The 16,726-nt window shown below is 35.5% G+C and overlaps 2 protein-coding genes across 2 annotated transcripts; both read right to left on the bottom strand.

The window, feature by feature from the left end:
• Positions 1-6,961: 6,961 nt before the first annotated feature.
• On the bottom strand, positions 6,962-9,916 carry LOC143637034 (aspartyl protease AED3-like). Its single transcript, XM_077104504.1, has 3 exons — positions 9,280-9,916; positions 7,645-8,119; positions 6,962-7,395 (listed from the first exon to the last, which is right to left on the bottom strand). The coding sequence occupies exons 1-3, from the start codon at positions 9,676-9,678 to the stop codon at positions 7,046-7,048; spliced, it is 1,224 nt and encodes a 407-aa protein (XP_076960619.1). The 5' UTR covers positions 9,679-9,916; the 3' UTR covers positions 6,962-7,045.
• A 764-nt stretch (positions 9,917-10,680) lies between these two features.
• On the bottom strand, positions 10,681-14,833 carry LOC143637033 (DUF724 domain-containing protein 2-like). The gene is made up of 6 exons (XM_077104503.1): positions 14,216-14,833; positions 13,479-13,603; positions 12,388-12,484; positions 12,233-12,305; positions 12,102-12,155; positions 10,681-11,325 (listed from the first exon to the last, which is right to left on the bottom strand). Exons 1-6 carry the CDS (start codon positions 14,687-14,689, stop codon positions 10,700-10,702), a joined length of 1,449 nt encoding a protein of 482 aa, XP_076960618.1. The 5' UTR covers positions 14,690-14,833; the 3' UTR covers positions 10,681-10,699.
• Positions 14,834-16,726: the final 1,893 nt, after the last annotated feature.

Raw genomic sequence — 16,726 nt, 5'->3', positions numbered from 1 at the left:
TTGGTGGGGTGATGATTAGATAGAGATGTTTTTTATGCTTTTTTTAAATAAAAATATTGTAATAAAATAATAATGGGATAATAACTGAAAGAATGATTATTAATTACACACCTTTTGTGTTTAATACTCATAGTATGACATGGTGTCACATGACGTAGAACGTCTCGATTGATACGTTATCCGTTACACACGGTCTAACATTTTTGTATTTTCTATATTATAACAAATTTTATATTAGAATGAAATAAATTATCATGCTTTAAACTGTTCATTTAAAGTCATTATTTTTTTGTTTCACTCAACTTTTATTAGTGTTGGAATCTTGATAGATATTTTATATGCTAATGCACGTTTTTTTAACTAAATGATTCAAATGAAACGTATGTAAATCTTGATTACTGTTTATAGCATTTAAGGTAGCGCGTTTGGTATGCATGAATGAGAGGCAAAATGGAATGGTCCATTATGATGGAATGAAAAAAAATGTGTTTGATTGATCAATGGAATGCAATTATCCATTACCATGTCCATTCTATTCCCTCTAAAACACATCAAATTCATTTCATCCATTACCCTTGTTTTTTTTTTCATATCATCATTCTTTCACATCATATCACCTCCAACATCCTCCCAAAACTACTACCCATTATCCTCTCACCACCACAACCACCACCACTGCCCGCCACCACCAACCACCGCCTCTGTCCACCACCACCGCCCGCCTCCGCGATCCACCACCATGACCACCCGCCTCCCACCGCCACCACCCACCACCGCCTGCCATCGTCGTTCACCACCGCCTCTATCAACCACCCACCACCACCTACCATTGTCGTCCACCACCGCTACCGCCAACCATCACCACCGCCTGCCACCCGTCGCTTACTATTGCCACCACCACCAATCGCTCCCGCCCATCACCACCGCCGCCAACACCCACCACCACCATTACTGCTCGCCGCCCACCGCCACTCACTACCATTTTTATTTTATTATGACTTTTTCTAGTTTACCAAAAAATAAAAATTTAATAATTTATGGCATTCTCACATGATAACCAAACATGTCAATGGAATAGAAATAATCAATTTCATTACCTCGTCAATTCCATTCCCCCGTTCATTCCATTCCATCGCCAATTTCATTACTCCATTACAAACAGACTCTTACATCTCACTTATATATCTTTCATTTCTAAAGTATGAATAAAGATATTTTTCTACTTATATAGCTTCCACATTCTATTTTTTATACTTAAAGACGTATGATATAGCATAATAGTAACTCTATATATAAATAGAAAGTAACTACTCATCAATCTATATAGTTAAATAAGCCCATAAAAAAGTGAAGAGAATAATAAAATATGTGTTTGTGAGTAACATATAGAATAATTAGAGAATAACCGAATAAAATGTAAGATGTTTATAAAATATTAATAAAACTCAAAGAATTAGTTCAAATATAAAGATAGAGATAAAGAATATGATTTAAATGAACCTAATAAAATTTATAACTTAATTTAAACTAAACAATTATAAAGCTTAATTAGTTATTATTTTATGAATTTAAAGACACCTCAATTTATAAAGTAGTAAATTAAGCATCTTTTAGGGCATATTACTAATTAGTATAAAAGAAGAGTTTGGTGCCACAAAGTGGACTCTTTATGTTTTTGTATATGTATTAATGATTTAGAAAGATGGCATAAACATTGTGTTGGTTGGGTGGTCATGTTGGTAAATGAGAGTGTGTGTTGGTTTGTTGCCCAAGTTCGATTCCATGTTGCCACAAATTATTGTTTTATGTTTTAATTGTGTTATTTATGTTTTTTTTATGGTAGAATGATTTATCTTTCAATATTAACTTTGCAGTTGACCGAATAGTTGTGTTGTTAAGTGAAATCGACCGAGTTTGCGTGCAATCACCGTATTTTGTTTTAGCATCGGTACAGTAACGATAATTGTCAGGATACCAATTTTGTTTTTATTTTTGTTTTTGTTTTTTTAGTTTCGATATCGTAACAAACGTGATGAAGAATGACCAAATTTGTGTAGACTTATCGTCTCAACGTTCGGGTTTTACCAAAGCCCGAGCTTTACTGACCGACGTCACCTCATTGGTCCACCTAAGTTTTTAAATTGTTTTTGTTTTAGTTCTGATGTCATAACGCACATAACCAAAACTGACTGAATTCGTGTCGACTTATCACCTCAAAGCCGAGACCTATAATGTTTGGGTTTTACCAACGCCTGAGTTTTACTAACATGCCCGGCGCAACGCGCCGGGTAAAATACTAGTTTAATATAAATACGGTATAAAGTATCATACTTAATAATTGGATGAGTGTGAGACACTGAGACTCCTTGTGAGCTCTCCTTCGGTCTCAAGCTTCACTTTTCCTCGTCTTGTTTACTTTTGCATACTTTAATCCTTCTTTTGTGACAATGCAAGAGAATCTACATGTTGGAGCATGGTTTTGTACATTAATTTATTATAAAAAATAACAAATATAGTCACTTTCTTAAAAGTATTATATCTTTATGCATATGTTAAAATAATCATTTATACTATAGTCTTGTAATTCTTGAATCATTGATCACGTGCATAATTTCTGGGCCTATCATACTTTAATTAACATGTGAATAGTGGGCTAGTTTTAAATAGGAAGTATTGTTTTTGATAGTAAGGATAAGAAGAAATTTAGTTTATAAATTTTAAATTTAAAGGGTTGACATTAATGAAAGGAATGACACAAAAGTTATTATACGTTTTCTTTACTTTCTCTTTACATGTTAATTTCATCATTATTTAAATACATCTATAAGGTTTTTACACGACATGTTTTAGAAAAAAAAAACATTGTAATAGAGAAAGTTTTCTTTTTATTCTTTAATATGTTGGTTTTTTATACATAGTGTTATAGGCTATGGGCATATGTTTTAAACAACAAAACCGTCTATCTTTTGTAATTAATCGTTATATAATGTTAGAAGGGTTGTTTCATATGCTATTATGTTACCTAAATTTATGGACTTTTATATAATAAACAAAAATTCATCCATAATCTTATACACATACTAGCATCTAATACAAAGGGTGCGTTGTTTGCTTTAACACTATTATTGTGCTTCTATTGAAACAACCATAAAATTTGACTATTAAATGAGTAATAAAATGCATAAAACATCTTAATTAATTAGGGGGGGTTGACTTTGACTCGTATGAGACTTTTGGAACTATGACGGTGATGTTTGTAAACCTCATTTTTTCGGCTGTTGACAGAACTTCATGTGGGTTTTATCATATTAATTTATAGGTCATTAGTTAGTTTGATTAATGTAGATTTGATATGTTTATCAAGTTCATTAAAAATGCGTATTAAATATTGTTAGTATTTTTATTAAAATACATTTAATATCACAAACCACCTATGTATTTTTTATTTAATAACAACTTTTTTTTTATCTAAAAATCTTTTTAACTTTGCATTTGCAATGAATTAAATCTACCACCACACTTTTAGAGAGACGAACATCATTCATTCTACTAATCCACTAGGTCATAAGTCACTTGTATATTACATTCAAGTTAATAAATACATACATGCATTATGTGAGTGCGTGTGTAGGTTCATGAACAAGGACTCTTATCATAATAAGGAGAAAACACGTCTTTGGGGCAAAGGTAACTTCGTCCGCTCCATAATTACGTCACAAGGTTAAAATAATCACGTAACATGTATGAAAATTACGCACATACATAGTTATGCAACTTATAAAAAACAAATATGCAACTTATATGATAATTACGCAACATATATTCATCTTACGTATAAAAAAAATCACTTATATGCAAAGTATATCAAGATGTTACAAAAAAGTTGTAAGTATTTATTTTCAAAGTATAGCAAGAGGGTACTCAAATTAAAGAAAATTAAGTGTGATTTAATTTTTTTAAGAAATAATATCGTGTACAAATGTTACGGATCTTTAAAAAAAGATAAAATGACAAAAGGCGTCCTTTATGTTTAATCGTTTTTTCAGTGAACGTTCTTTAGCAAAAAAAATAACAAAAAACACCATTTACATTTAAAAACTCTATCACATTATGTCCCTTGACCCTAACCCAGTTAACTTTTCCCGTTAAATATGGTCATGCCCTGCACATGGGGTATTTTGGTCATTTTACTACTAATTAAAAAAATATTAACTCTGAACCATTCACCGACCTAAAAATGATTAATTTTTAAGAGTAAAATGACCAAATACCCTCATGTGCTCTGCACATGACTAGATTTAACGAGAAAAGTTAACTCGGTTATGATCAAATGACATGATATGATAGAGTTTCTAAATATAAAGGATGTATTCTGTCATTTATATTGCTAAAAGACGTCCACTAAAAAAAGATTAAACATAAAAGACGTCTTTTGCCATTTTGTCTTAAAAAAAATGAAACAACTTGAAAGTGAACAATAGTAAGTTGTATCATTTTATCCTCGTCTTTCTTGTGTGGAAAACTAAAAGTGATGAGCATCCTTCAATGATATAAACCGTTGGTTTTTTGATCTCATGGTCCAAATCATTGAAAATTTATATTAAATCTTTTACCTATATATCTATATGATCTAGGAAACTAAAATTGTATATATATCACGGTTATTATTGTTTCTTTTGAAATGCAAAGGACACTACGAATGGTTACAATGAACACAAATCACCAACTTACGTGGCTACAAAGGTTGCCGTAATGAAGATGCAATGCATATCATATGTATATATTTGGTGGAGTCTCATCACTCTCTTCAAGTCAAATGTGTGTGCTATTTTTTTCTTTATAATTTTGATTAATTTCTTTAACAAATTATTATATATTTTATTGAAAGGTTAAAAGTCAAAGAATAAACCCATAAAATAAACAGTTTCTGAGAAAATAAAAATTGGTGAGATGCATGCATCGTATGTTTCTAGGAGTCTATTACGTGAATATGTATACAGTTGTTTTCCAGTCTACTTTCCACTAAGTTGTGGTTTGATATGATTATTGTAGACAGAAGTGGGATATGGCTAAACTTGTGATGTTGTCACTTTTTACTGATTAAGTTTTCTAAAAGTTATATATAGAATCTATATAAAATGAGTTTGGTCAGGTGGTTATTGAACATAAGTTGACTTATTAGATAAAGAGTATGTATATATTTCATGAATGTTTAGCAACTTTTATATGACGTTACAACCTTTCTTAGTGATTACTAACTGTTTCTTTTTTCGCTTTTTAAAGTTTAACATGCTTAGGAATTATGGGTCAAGTATTTTTGGTCAGTTCCTTTTATCTTTGACACGCAAAGCTTGACGTAGATGTAAGATGATGGTCATGTCGCTCTTATCAGAGAATTAAAGATGATGAAAGAAAATTGTTTTGCCAAAGAAGAGGGTTGTTTTTGACATGTGTGAGGTGTGTAGGCGTATAGGCCCCCGTCCCACTAACATAAGGGTCCATATGTTTTATAGAAATACATATAATTTAAACAACAGGCAACAAAAACTGTTTCTAATCGAAAGGTGAAAAGCCCACCGCTCATACTATAATTTAATTGGATCGAACTAAAATGGTATGACATGAAAAAAGACATAATAAATTGGCATTCATAGCTGTCAAGATGAGATATTAAAGAGTATAAAAAATGAAGAGTTGATTGCTATAAATTGTTATAAAATATCATTTTGTTATAATATAATTGTTTTATTTTTTAATTCTATATTTTAATTGTTTTATTTTTTAACTCTATATTTTCAAAAAAAAATTTGTAAATTCTATGTTGATTCTTATTAATTGTTATAATATCATTTTGCTAATTTGCTACAATAATATTATTTTATTTTTTAATTCTATTTTTTTTTTAAATTGTAAATTCTATTTTTTCCACGACTGGTAAGGTGGGTATTTCTGAAAATATGGATCTTTTCTCCTTTAAGGTGGGCCCAACTAAGTTGAAAAGAATTAGATCAAAATCTCGTAGCCCACAAACTCTCAAACCAATATCTAAAAAGAGAGCATGGGTAAATAATGGTCCATTTGGAATTGATGTGATTTTATTTTTAGGCTTAAAAACATGATAAGCTAAATCCTTTTAATTCTGAACAAGTTATTCGGAATTAAAATGCTCTTCAGCTCGTGGATCCTTTCATTGTCTTCGGTTTGGATTTCGGAATCACTAGCACAATCTTCTAAATACATTGTGGCGAGTAAACCTCTACTTTCCAAGTATATTTCCACGACCGGTTCGAAACATAGTTTGAAGGTGTCTAACACAAATGGTTATTATACTATCCGTAAGGGTAATAGTACTACGCTCTTCGTCAAACCCTTCAGAAGAAGAACAAGGAATCAAAACTCAAGAGGTTGAAGGATTCGTTTGGGGATTCCTTTCGTTTTGTTTTGTTTCTTGGGTGGTGGTGACTTTAGTTTTGTTCGTTGTTTTTTTCCGTTGTTAGTTTATCTTGGTTTTTTTTTGTTGTGTTTTTTGCTTCTTGCTAGATTATTGGTGAAATATAATCTCTTGTTAAAAAAAAGAAAAAATGAATTTTAATAATCCAAATTAGTACACGCTTTCAATATTATTCCCGACAAACAATCTAACTACTAGTAATCCTAACTTTCGAATTCATTACTAATAACAATCCACATTAACATCTCGTTAATTTTTTATGACATTCGACAAATTTTTTACTTTTAAAATATTTTATACATATAAATGTGAGACTAGAGTGGAAATATGACGAGTGGTGTTTTTAAATGTTCTTAGCCAATTCCATTTATGAGTAGTCTAATATATAAAACAAAAACAAGATATACTAAATTATATTATTAATCTGAAAAGCATGTAGCAGTCTAGAATATAAATAGAAAGCTACCAACGATAACATGTGAAAATAAAAACAAGCTAGCCTTGCAAACTTGATCCTCCATGTGATCATTCTTACTAAAAGTACACAACATGAGACAAATCTAAACCATGCATATGATATGGGTATCACGTGATTCAAGAGCAGCTTTCAGCCGAGATGCCCACCTTTGAATTCGCCACGTCAAACAGGATCCGATGATTCTGTTGCTGCATATTGGCCACCACGTTTAGCGAAGGCGAAGCCGACATAGCCAAGCAAGTAATGCCACCCGCTGAGCTGTAGATCAGAAAGTTCTCCTGCTTCATTGACAACTCCGCTCCCTCGAAAATGAAACTCATTGTGGGCACCTGTTTTCCAATTGGGACAGTGTAGCACGTGTCGAACCCTCCTAGCGACGACACCACAGCGTGCCGCCCCATTCTCCTTCTGAACTCGTCTCTTACCGCCGTGTATGCTGGTGTCACTAGCCTTGTGAACACAGTCCCTGTTAATTAATATAATGTTATGACTTCAAGATCAGCCAATGTAATTTTTAAAAGATTGGATTTTACAATTCAAAGATGGGTAACGGTGCAGCTTGTGACTGCCTATTTGCCTTGTTTTGATGTAATAACTACTTTTCAGTTTAAAAATTTTATAAATGGAATCTTCGGTTAATAAATAATTTATTAATAAAAGGGGTAATGAATAAAATGTCCATTTGACCAGTAAACATAAAGAAAAGAGATCATGCCTGAATCAATGATGGTGCCAGCACCATTACTCGGGTTGAGTGCGAAAGCACTAGGTGGGATGTTGACTAGCTTAGGTCCGACTTTGATTCCGACTAGCTTAATGTAGTAAAGTGAAGGGTGTCTAGGATTCGAAAGTAATGGTGTGTACTTGATGTTTTTGGGTTGACCGTTTGGACCGAGTCTTAGGTTTCCGGAGAAGTTGGGGGACTTGAAGCTCGGGAGGCAGTAGGAGAAGGTGGACTTATAGAGGGTTTTGGTTTGAGATATGAAGGAGAGTGAGCCGCGACCGAGGCCTAACACGCCTTGTGGTGGGAGGGAGGTTCCTATGGCCTTTTGGATGCAACCAAACGAGTAACCAGTAACCGAATCGGTGGCTAGGGTTATATTGTCTTGAGCCAAGTTAGCGGCGATAGATGAGGCTCCATATGTCATGTTCATCAAGCATGTGGTTCCTAGACAGTTTGTGTTTTGCACCTGAAATTTCAATATATTAGCTAGGTTGTTTGATTTGATGTTTGTGAGCATCAACTATTTATACATGCATTCTTTCTTAAGGTACATATGTTTTGGTAACTCAATAATCATGTAATAATGTACAATACTGCAATATCAAAAGGAATTACATTTTTAACTTACATAAAAGAGTTAATTAATTTTCTTCTGATGTATAATACAAAAAGACATGCTATTGCTACCCAACTTAGATCTGGGTATTTACTTTACACATCAACATTCTTTCTTATTACTTTTACATAAAAGAATTAATAAATTTTATTCTAATGCAATACAAAAAGACATACAAATATGTCACCCAACTTAGATCTGGGTATTTACTTTACACATCAACATTCTTTCTTATTACTTTTACATAAAAGAATTAATAAATTTTATTCTAATGCAATACAAAAAGACATACAAATATGTCACCCAACTTAGATCTGGCCGGGTATTAACATAATAACATTTTATACATTAACATTCTTTCCAAGAGAATGATGTTCGAACCAGATTCAATATTGTATCCTTTAAAAATGCCTTTTTAGTCCTCTTATAGATTGAGGTACGTAAACAAAATAGATCTAGGACCAAAGTTTTATACTTAGGCGTCCTATATGTAACAATTTATTTTCCTATATGCACGATATATCATAATACATTAAGATATATACTTGTTGTATATAAATATCACTTTAAAATGCTTTTTTATCTTTCTAGATTCCATTGTCTATGTAAAATCTAGTTGTAACATAGTGCTGTTACTGGCCAAAAAAAATATGATGTTAGTTAAACATTATATACTTGTTAAAATTTATTCTTATTGTCTCTTATTTTTTATATAGGTGAGTTTGCGAAATTAGATTGGAACAATGACATGTGTAGAGATCTACAAACGTGAGTCATATTTGTAGCTTTTGTTTTTGAAAGAGTTTAAAATATAAATTAAAATAAAAAACATACTTTTCAGGTGAAAAAGTAATAAAGATAACAATAATAATATCTAGCGGTGCATGGGCCCTGGAGTCACGAGCGACTCAGATCCATTCACAAATAAAATATAATAAGTACAAACATTTAATACATAACGTTACAAATATTGTTAGTAATAACTTTACTCTAGTAATATACGTACGTACCTGTCTGCATTGAGAAGCACCGCATTCAAGAGACTTAAAAGTGGTAGATTTAGCAAACGAAAAAGGTTTATTAGACCCGCAGCCGACACAGCCAGTGCATGGAACCATGTTCATGTCGGTACTCGTATCCAACGCCATAAACAACGTTTGAGCCGGTGTCCCGATCTTAGCCTTGACGACATAAGTCGGGCTTTGTAAAATCTGTCTGCCTGACCCAATGGGAACAAAAGACCTGCCCGAGACTAGGCTCTCGAGGTAGGCCAGGCGGGTGTGGTCCTCAGTCTGCATTTGGAGCACTGTCCCCGCCGAATGAGTGACTCGACTCTTGAGAGTCGAGTCACCTGAATGGGCGGAGACGGAAAGGAGGAGGACAAGGAGTAGTGGATGTAGAGGCTCCATTAGCGGTGGTGGGATATGGGTATGGGAATAATACGGTAGTGTGGGATGTGCATGTGTTAAGTATATATAGAAATGTATAAAAGGTTATGGTCACAAGGGTTTGTCTTGTTGTGTGGAAAAGGAAGGTGAAAGTTAAAACCAAAAGAGTGAAAGCAGGGCATGCAATTATGTTTACTGTTAGGGTCAAATAGTCCGGCCAAAATGAGTTGATGTTGATTGGTCAAGGCATGGAACTAGCTAGATTTTGTTGTATTAGAATGAGGTGAAACCTGATATAGATAATAGTGTAACCATGATAAAATTGATTTAAACTAGTGTTTTACACGAACATGTTAGAGTCAGGGCATGTCGATAAAACTTTGGTAAAATATAAGTGTTGTTGGTCGCTAGTGATAAGGCGGTAAGTCGACGTAAATTCGGTCGCTTACCGGGAATCCGGGACTAAAACAAAGTTTATAAAACTAAGGTAGAGAGTGTTGGTAAAAACCTTACTGTTGTCCATCTAGGGCGTTGAGACGAGGTTAGTCGACGCAAATTCGATCGGTTTTCGTCACATTCGTTATGGTACCGGAACTAAAACAAAAAAAAGAAAAAAATAACAAAATCGACATTCAGCCAGTTTTCTTTACATTTGTGAGGGTAGCGAACTAAAACAAAACAGGGTGAGTCTACGCAAATTCGAAATTCGGTCGATTTTCGTCATGTTCGTTACATACTAGAACTAAAAAAACAAATAAACAAAGTTGGCATTCGGTCGGTTTGCGATCGAAAGAATCACCCTCGTCTCTTTTGGGGTTTGTAAAACATATTTGAGCTGGGTTTGTTTCAAATTGTCGCGGGATTGCTCGTTTGGCCGCACAGAGTGTTTTGTTGTATTGCCTTTGAGATCAACATTGATGATACAAGGCGAGCTTGATCTGGGTTAATATCGCTAGTGCACACCAATAAACAAGTTCTTTTCACATTAGCAGAATGAGCTAAAACTAATACAGATCATATCTAACAAACCAAAAACAAACAGTTACAAAGGGCTGCCTACAAGTTTCTCAAAAGCATCCTCCCAATCGCCGGAAACAAGATCCAGCTTTGATTTCAGCCTCACAATCTCTTCCTCCTTCACTTTCTCCATAGCCGCATTGTTATCCATCAGTTCTTTCAACACACGCATCTGCACTTCTAATTCACCCCTCTCTTCCTTCAATAAAGACTTTTCATGGTAGCAAACTTCAAGCTCCTTTTCAACTTCTTTGCGTGCGTTCTCATGCTCCCCCGCTTTAGATTTCAAAGAAAGTAACTCCTTTAACCGACCCCGAATCAAATCCACATCAAAACCATGAGTCTGCAACACACCTAAAGTTTCCAAATGCGCATTGATCGTGTCAACAGAATCTTTCGGTTGCAACCCTTTATCTGAAACCATCTTAACAAGATTTGCATACGTCGTTAAGTGACCGATTGCTAAACCCTCACGATAATCCTTTCTCATCTTCTTCAATGGTAGGAAGTGTGGCTTTTGAGATGGGTATGATTCAGTCATCGCCCATAGCGGTGACCGCTTGATAAAAGGCCAATCTTTTTGGTAGTCTGTGTTGGTTTCGGGCCCACTTGTGACAGTGGCTTCATTCTTAGAACTTGAGCAGGAACTTCCTGTAAATAATAACCAACGAGCAATAAGACCCGTGCGTTGTAGAGCGTTAAACGTTGAAGCGTTAGTACAAATGTGTATAACTTTAGTGTTGCAGCGAGGGTGTTGACCCGTACAGTAAAAAATGTGTTAACTTTAACGTGTACACATGTACTTAGATGACTTGTGCATTAACACACGAAACTCCGTTTTCAATGAAACTTATGCTGGAATATAAATAAAATTAAGTGTGTCGCAAAGGTATATTTGAAACGTTATATAACATCATATTTTAAAATGTAAAAAAAAAAAAACCTTAGGACACCTGTCAACTTGTGATTAACTAAATTACAAGTGAAAGAAAAAACCATTGAAAAAGTTTAGTGTAAATGATAGGTTTAACTAAAGTTGAAGGGCCTATAATGTAACATAAAAAATACATCGCAGTACATGTTTGTACATTGAGTTCGAAAAGTTGTTAAGAGTGAAAAGTAAATTTTCCTCGCAAAGAAACTTTGCAAATTGCAATTTAATATAATATAATATAAGGGTGGGATTCGATACAAATGAAGTTAACCTACTAAACGTATAGATAGCTTGAGTAATTATTATTACTCTACGGTTTTAAACTAGAGTAATTACACTACAAAAAGTAAAGTAAATAATACTCTAGTTCAAAAACTGTAGAATGATAGAAATTATTTTAGTTATTTGTAAGTTTCTCAAGTTAATAGCTTTTTGTATTTGATCCGCCTAGCACATATTAACTAAGTGAAGAAACGATATAAAAATAGCTTACTCTTTAAAGAGGATAAAGGCTGCTCATTAATCTCAGTACTGACTTCATGTCCATCTACAAAACCAATAAAACATTCAAACTTAATACTATCCAAATTAAGATGCTGATATGGTTATGTTTCAAAATAGTACCAATTGGTTTATTAACCGCAAACTTTTGCGGTCTTGCCCTCTTTCTTCTCCGGTGACTCGCCTCACGAGTTTGCTGTTAACAACAATTACTTATTACTATTTGTTAGAGAGTTACTTACAATTCAGAGCGCTAAAACATATAAACAACTGCTTACTTTGTTTGTGACTATTGTTTCACGTTCGGCGGAAGATGAATGTTGATGAGATCCGTTTGCTTCCAAAACAGACTCAATGAATTTTGGGTTTCCCTTGCTACCTATACCATCATATAAAATATTTACCATAAAGAAAACATGATTATAATTAGGGATGGCAATGGGTCGGGTTCAGGTAATCCCAAACCCATGGCCGATTATAACTTTTTGCCCCAACGCAGCCCCAAACCCGTTGGGTTTCTATCGGGTAATTACCCGTCTAGTATCGGGCAAACCCGCAGTATCTGTTAATTTATTAAAAATACATGTCGGGTATACCGGCCTAAAACCCATCGGGTATCTATCGGGTTATAACATGATATAATTAATCACATCGGGTAACTACTAATGAATTACAACAAATGATTAAAAGTAAATAATACCTAAGCAAAATTAAAGGAAATACAGGTCAAGAAACAACATACAGTTTCACAATTTCTTTATACATAAATTTACTCTTCATTTTTAAAGTCTCGTCTTTATGGTTTTATATAGGTTTTGAATTAACTATAGATGAAGAGTACTCTGACAAATAGATAATACATTGAACAAAAATGAGTACATTGTTTGTGTTATAAGCTGCAAAAAAACAAAAGGGGGGGGGGGGACAACAAAGACAAAAAAGCATTTACTCTCAGTTAAACACCATAAATTAATACTTTAAAATTAAATTGATTATGAATTTAGGAGGTGGATACATAGGAAACAGAAATGACAAACTTATTTGAAGTTTTTGTAAGTGTAGTGAATTTAAGACGGTAATTTGAACCCAATTTTATATATATAACAAATAGAAAAAGAAAACTATGTCAGGTTACTCGGGTATATAATCGGGGAAACGGAACTATGTTATCCAGTAATAATCAGGTCAGGTAATCGAGTATATAAATAATCCCATACCCACAAAAAAATTTAAAAGTAAACCCAAACCCGCCCCATACCCTAACGGGGCAGGCACTATAGGGTATTACCCGTCCCAAATGTTTCGGGTTTCATTGTCATCCCTAATTATAATTGAAATTTGGAATAATATAATGCTTATTTTGTCAGACACGCCTGTTGAAGATTGGAACCGTTTCCTGCTGTAAGTAAGCGAACCATCCACAGAAGAATTTGAACTCAGAGATTTAAGTTGAGCGTCATCAGTTACTAAAGCTTCTGACTGCTCACTTGCTGCCTGCATTGATTTTGACTTTCCTAGTCAAACAATCTTGAATAACTTTAAGTTGATCTACGGTGTAAAGTCAATCTCATACATGGAAAGCATATATGAACCCCAAAAACATGTTAACATTTGCAGTGAAAACATAATCTAGCATACCCCTATTTAATTTCTTCCATATACGATCAAACTCTGATGTTTTTCCAGCCTCAAAATAATGGTTATCATTTGCAGTAACAGGCTAACAGCATAATAAAAAAAACCCCTATTCAATTTCTGCCATATACGATCTAACCTAGTGTTATTTCAGCCACAAAATAACCAAAATCATAGCAACACTTGCAGTAAAAACATGATCTAACAAAACCCTATATATGATCGAACCGACCCTAATGTTCTACCAGTCCCAAAATCACATTTAACATTTGCGGTAAAATCATAATCTAACAAAACCCAACTCAATTTCCAGCATAAATTATCAAACCGCAAAATCACATTAACACTTGGAGTAAAAACATAATCTAACAAAACCAAACTCAATTTCAAACCCTAAACCCTAAACCCCAAAACCACATATAACAATTGCATTAAAATCATAATCCAACTCAAACCAAACCCGAAAGATACCTTCTTTGGCGGAACCATCCACCGAGAACCGACCCAATCAACGTGAAACCTCATCTTCCCCTTCTCAAACACAAAATCCACAAAAGGGTTTTCAAACTTAACCACATATCTCCTAAACCCCTCTTCACTAACCACACCTTTCACCACACCGGGCCGCCACCCGTTTCGGTGGCACGCATCCACAACATCACCCACCTCAAACTCAACAACACCAACACCATCATCCTCAACGATAACAGCATGAGCTTCCTTTACAATTTTGTCTTGATTACGGCGGATATTACGAGGAGGAATGGGTCGTACGGAACAAGGGTCGACAAACTCAGACAAGACCTTATCATTATTATCACCTTCGACAAAATCATGGTACGACACTAAGTACCCGGATTCAGTTTGGTCGACTAAGGTGGCCACGTGCCAGGCGCCCTGGAAGATTACTTCTACAACGGAGCCTTTGGTGATTACAGTGGCCATTGATTATTCAGGGGTTTTGAATCAGTGCATCAGATTGAAGTGAAATTAAACTATTTGATTGGGTTATTGTGTTTAAGAGATGGTGATTATTGAAATTGAACAAGTGATGCTCGGCAGCGGCGCCATGGTTAAACAAAAATGGTTCAACTCAGGCGGGATGTCTTTAAAAAAGCTTTAACTTTTGAGTAGGATACGTATAGATATAGATATTATGTTGATTGGAGGAGTTAATTGATTTTTTTTTTATTGTCTCCTTTTATATTTCATATAAACATTCAAACGATTATGAGAAGTGACAGGTAAGCATGCAACAAACTGCGCTGCAACTCCGTTTTGGATAGCAAACTCAATCCGACTAAAAACAAAGTTTTGATTCTTATGGGCTGATACGTTACTATACACAACTTTCTGAACCCTATTCAAAAGGTCCACGGCATCCGGAGCTAAGAAACCAAAAGTGTCAAAGGCGAAAGGGATAAACACGTGTTGATTCTCCAAACAAGCTCTCTCGTGTTTAGCAACCTTGCCCGATGCCGCCTTCAATGCTGTCTGGCCTGCTACAAATCCAGTGTCCTTAATCCCAACAAGAGGGGACACTCCTGTGAGGTCGACACAAGCGTGTTTTCCCCCTACCCACCCAAAAACAAGTATATCGGCCGATCGTAATGTAGATCTTCCTTCTTGAGGATCCGTAAGAAAGTTTCGGGGGCTTCCTTTTTAGCCGAAATTCCGGCTCGTTTAAGAACATCGCATAGAACATCCATCACCAAATCATGCATGTACTTAAACCCAGGCAACTCTTTGCAGTGAACCGCATGCTCGCCAAAAGAATCCAAACAACCTTACGGCAAACCGGGCACGGCTCATCTACCGGAAACAAAGGGATCATTAACCGATACTTCAGGATGGCCCGGTACTCCAAAGCCGACATATGTTGGCCCAATCCTTCAATAAGGAGAACACTTAAGAAATCTTGAGCCCGAGGAGCCCGAAGACACTCAAACACCGTTTTCTGACGAGGGGATAAATCAAACTTCATTTCCAAACTCTTGATGATTCCACTATAAAGGGCACTCGCCAAAGCATGTTGGGCTTTAGGGGGGCGGTGTCTTTATTAGAGAAACCGCTAATGTCAAAATCGGGAAGTGAAATGTGCAACCGATCTATCGCACTCCCATAATCGGAGTCAAACCCATCAATACCACAACCTCGAAGAATGTGGTCTTGTAATTCTCAGGATTGCGCCCTCGAGGCCACAAACGCATAAGTAGAAACATCTGAAGCTGAACATAAACCCAAACCTCCAAAACAAGTCGGAAGTGATGCCAACCTCCATTGAAAATCTCCAAAGAAGGGACCACCACAAACCACAATGTCCTCAATCGCCCCCCGAAGGCCATTGTCAAACACAGAAACTGCTTCCCCTGCATACACAGGTTGGCATGTTCTGAGACCAAACAACAACTTTCCAACTCCCATACATGAGCGGAGCAAAAGGAGCTCGCATTGAGGGTCCCGCAAATGCGGGAGATAGCTCATCAACTCCACAGCTCGCGAAGCCCTTTTCATAGCAAGTTCACTGATGAACCCGACATCCCGGCTAACGGCTCCCCCGAGGAGTTTCACACCTAGCACCGGTCTTCCAATCTCACAGGGAAACACCCCCTCCTGCACCTTAACCCCATTGCACGACGGCCAAAATACTTCGGTTTTCTTAATATTAAGTTCAAGGCCCAGGCGGGGACCCTCCGACCTGATAATATCTAAAGCTTTGGCAACCTCTTTAGAGTACCCAATAATTGTACCATCATCTAGGTACCAAGCATGAAAGAGAAGCTTACAGGAACTCTGGACTAGATGAATAAGTGGGTGTAGAACTAAGGCGAAAAGAAGAGGTCCCAAAGGGTCCCCCTGCTGAACCCCAGTAGTGGACCAAATGTGGTCATCCCCCACATATAGCCTGGTCGGTTGCCCATATAAAAAGTTCACCCATAAGGAAATAGATGGACATCGGGCCCGAACCTCATTCAGAAGGGC

This window comes from Bidens hawaiensis, unplaced genomic scaffold, assembly GCF_021521415.1.
Source record: "Bidens hawaiensis isolate Kalapana, Puna unplaced genomic scaffold, B.hawaiensis_p1.1 tig00008096_1, whole genome shotgun sequence".
NCBI classification, from domain to species: domain Eukaryota; kingdom Viridiplantae; phylum Streptophyta; class Magnoliopsida; order Asterales; family Asteraceae; genus Bidens; species Bidens hawaiensis.
Note: the sequence above shows the minus strand (reverse complement) of the source record. Positions and strands in the feature narration are given on the sequence as shown.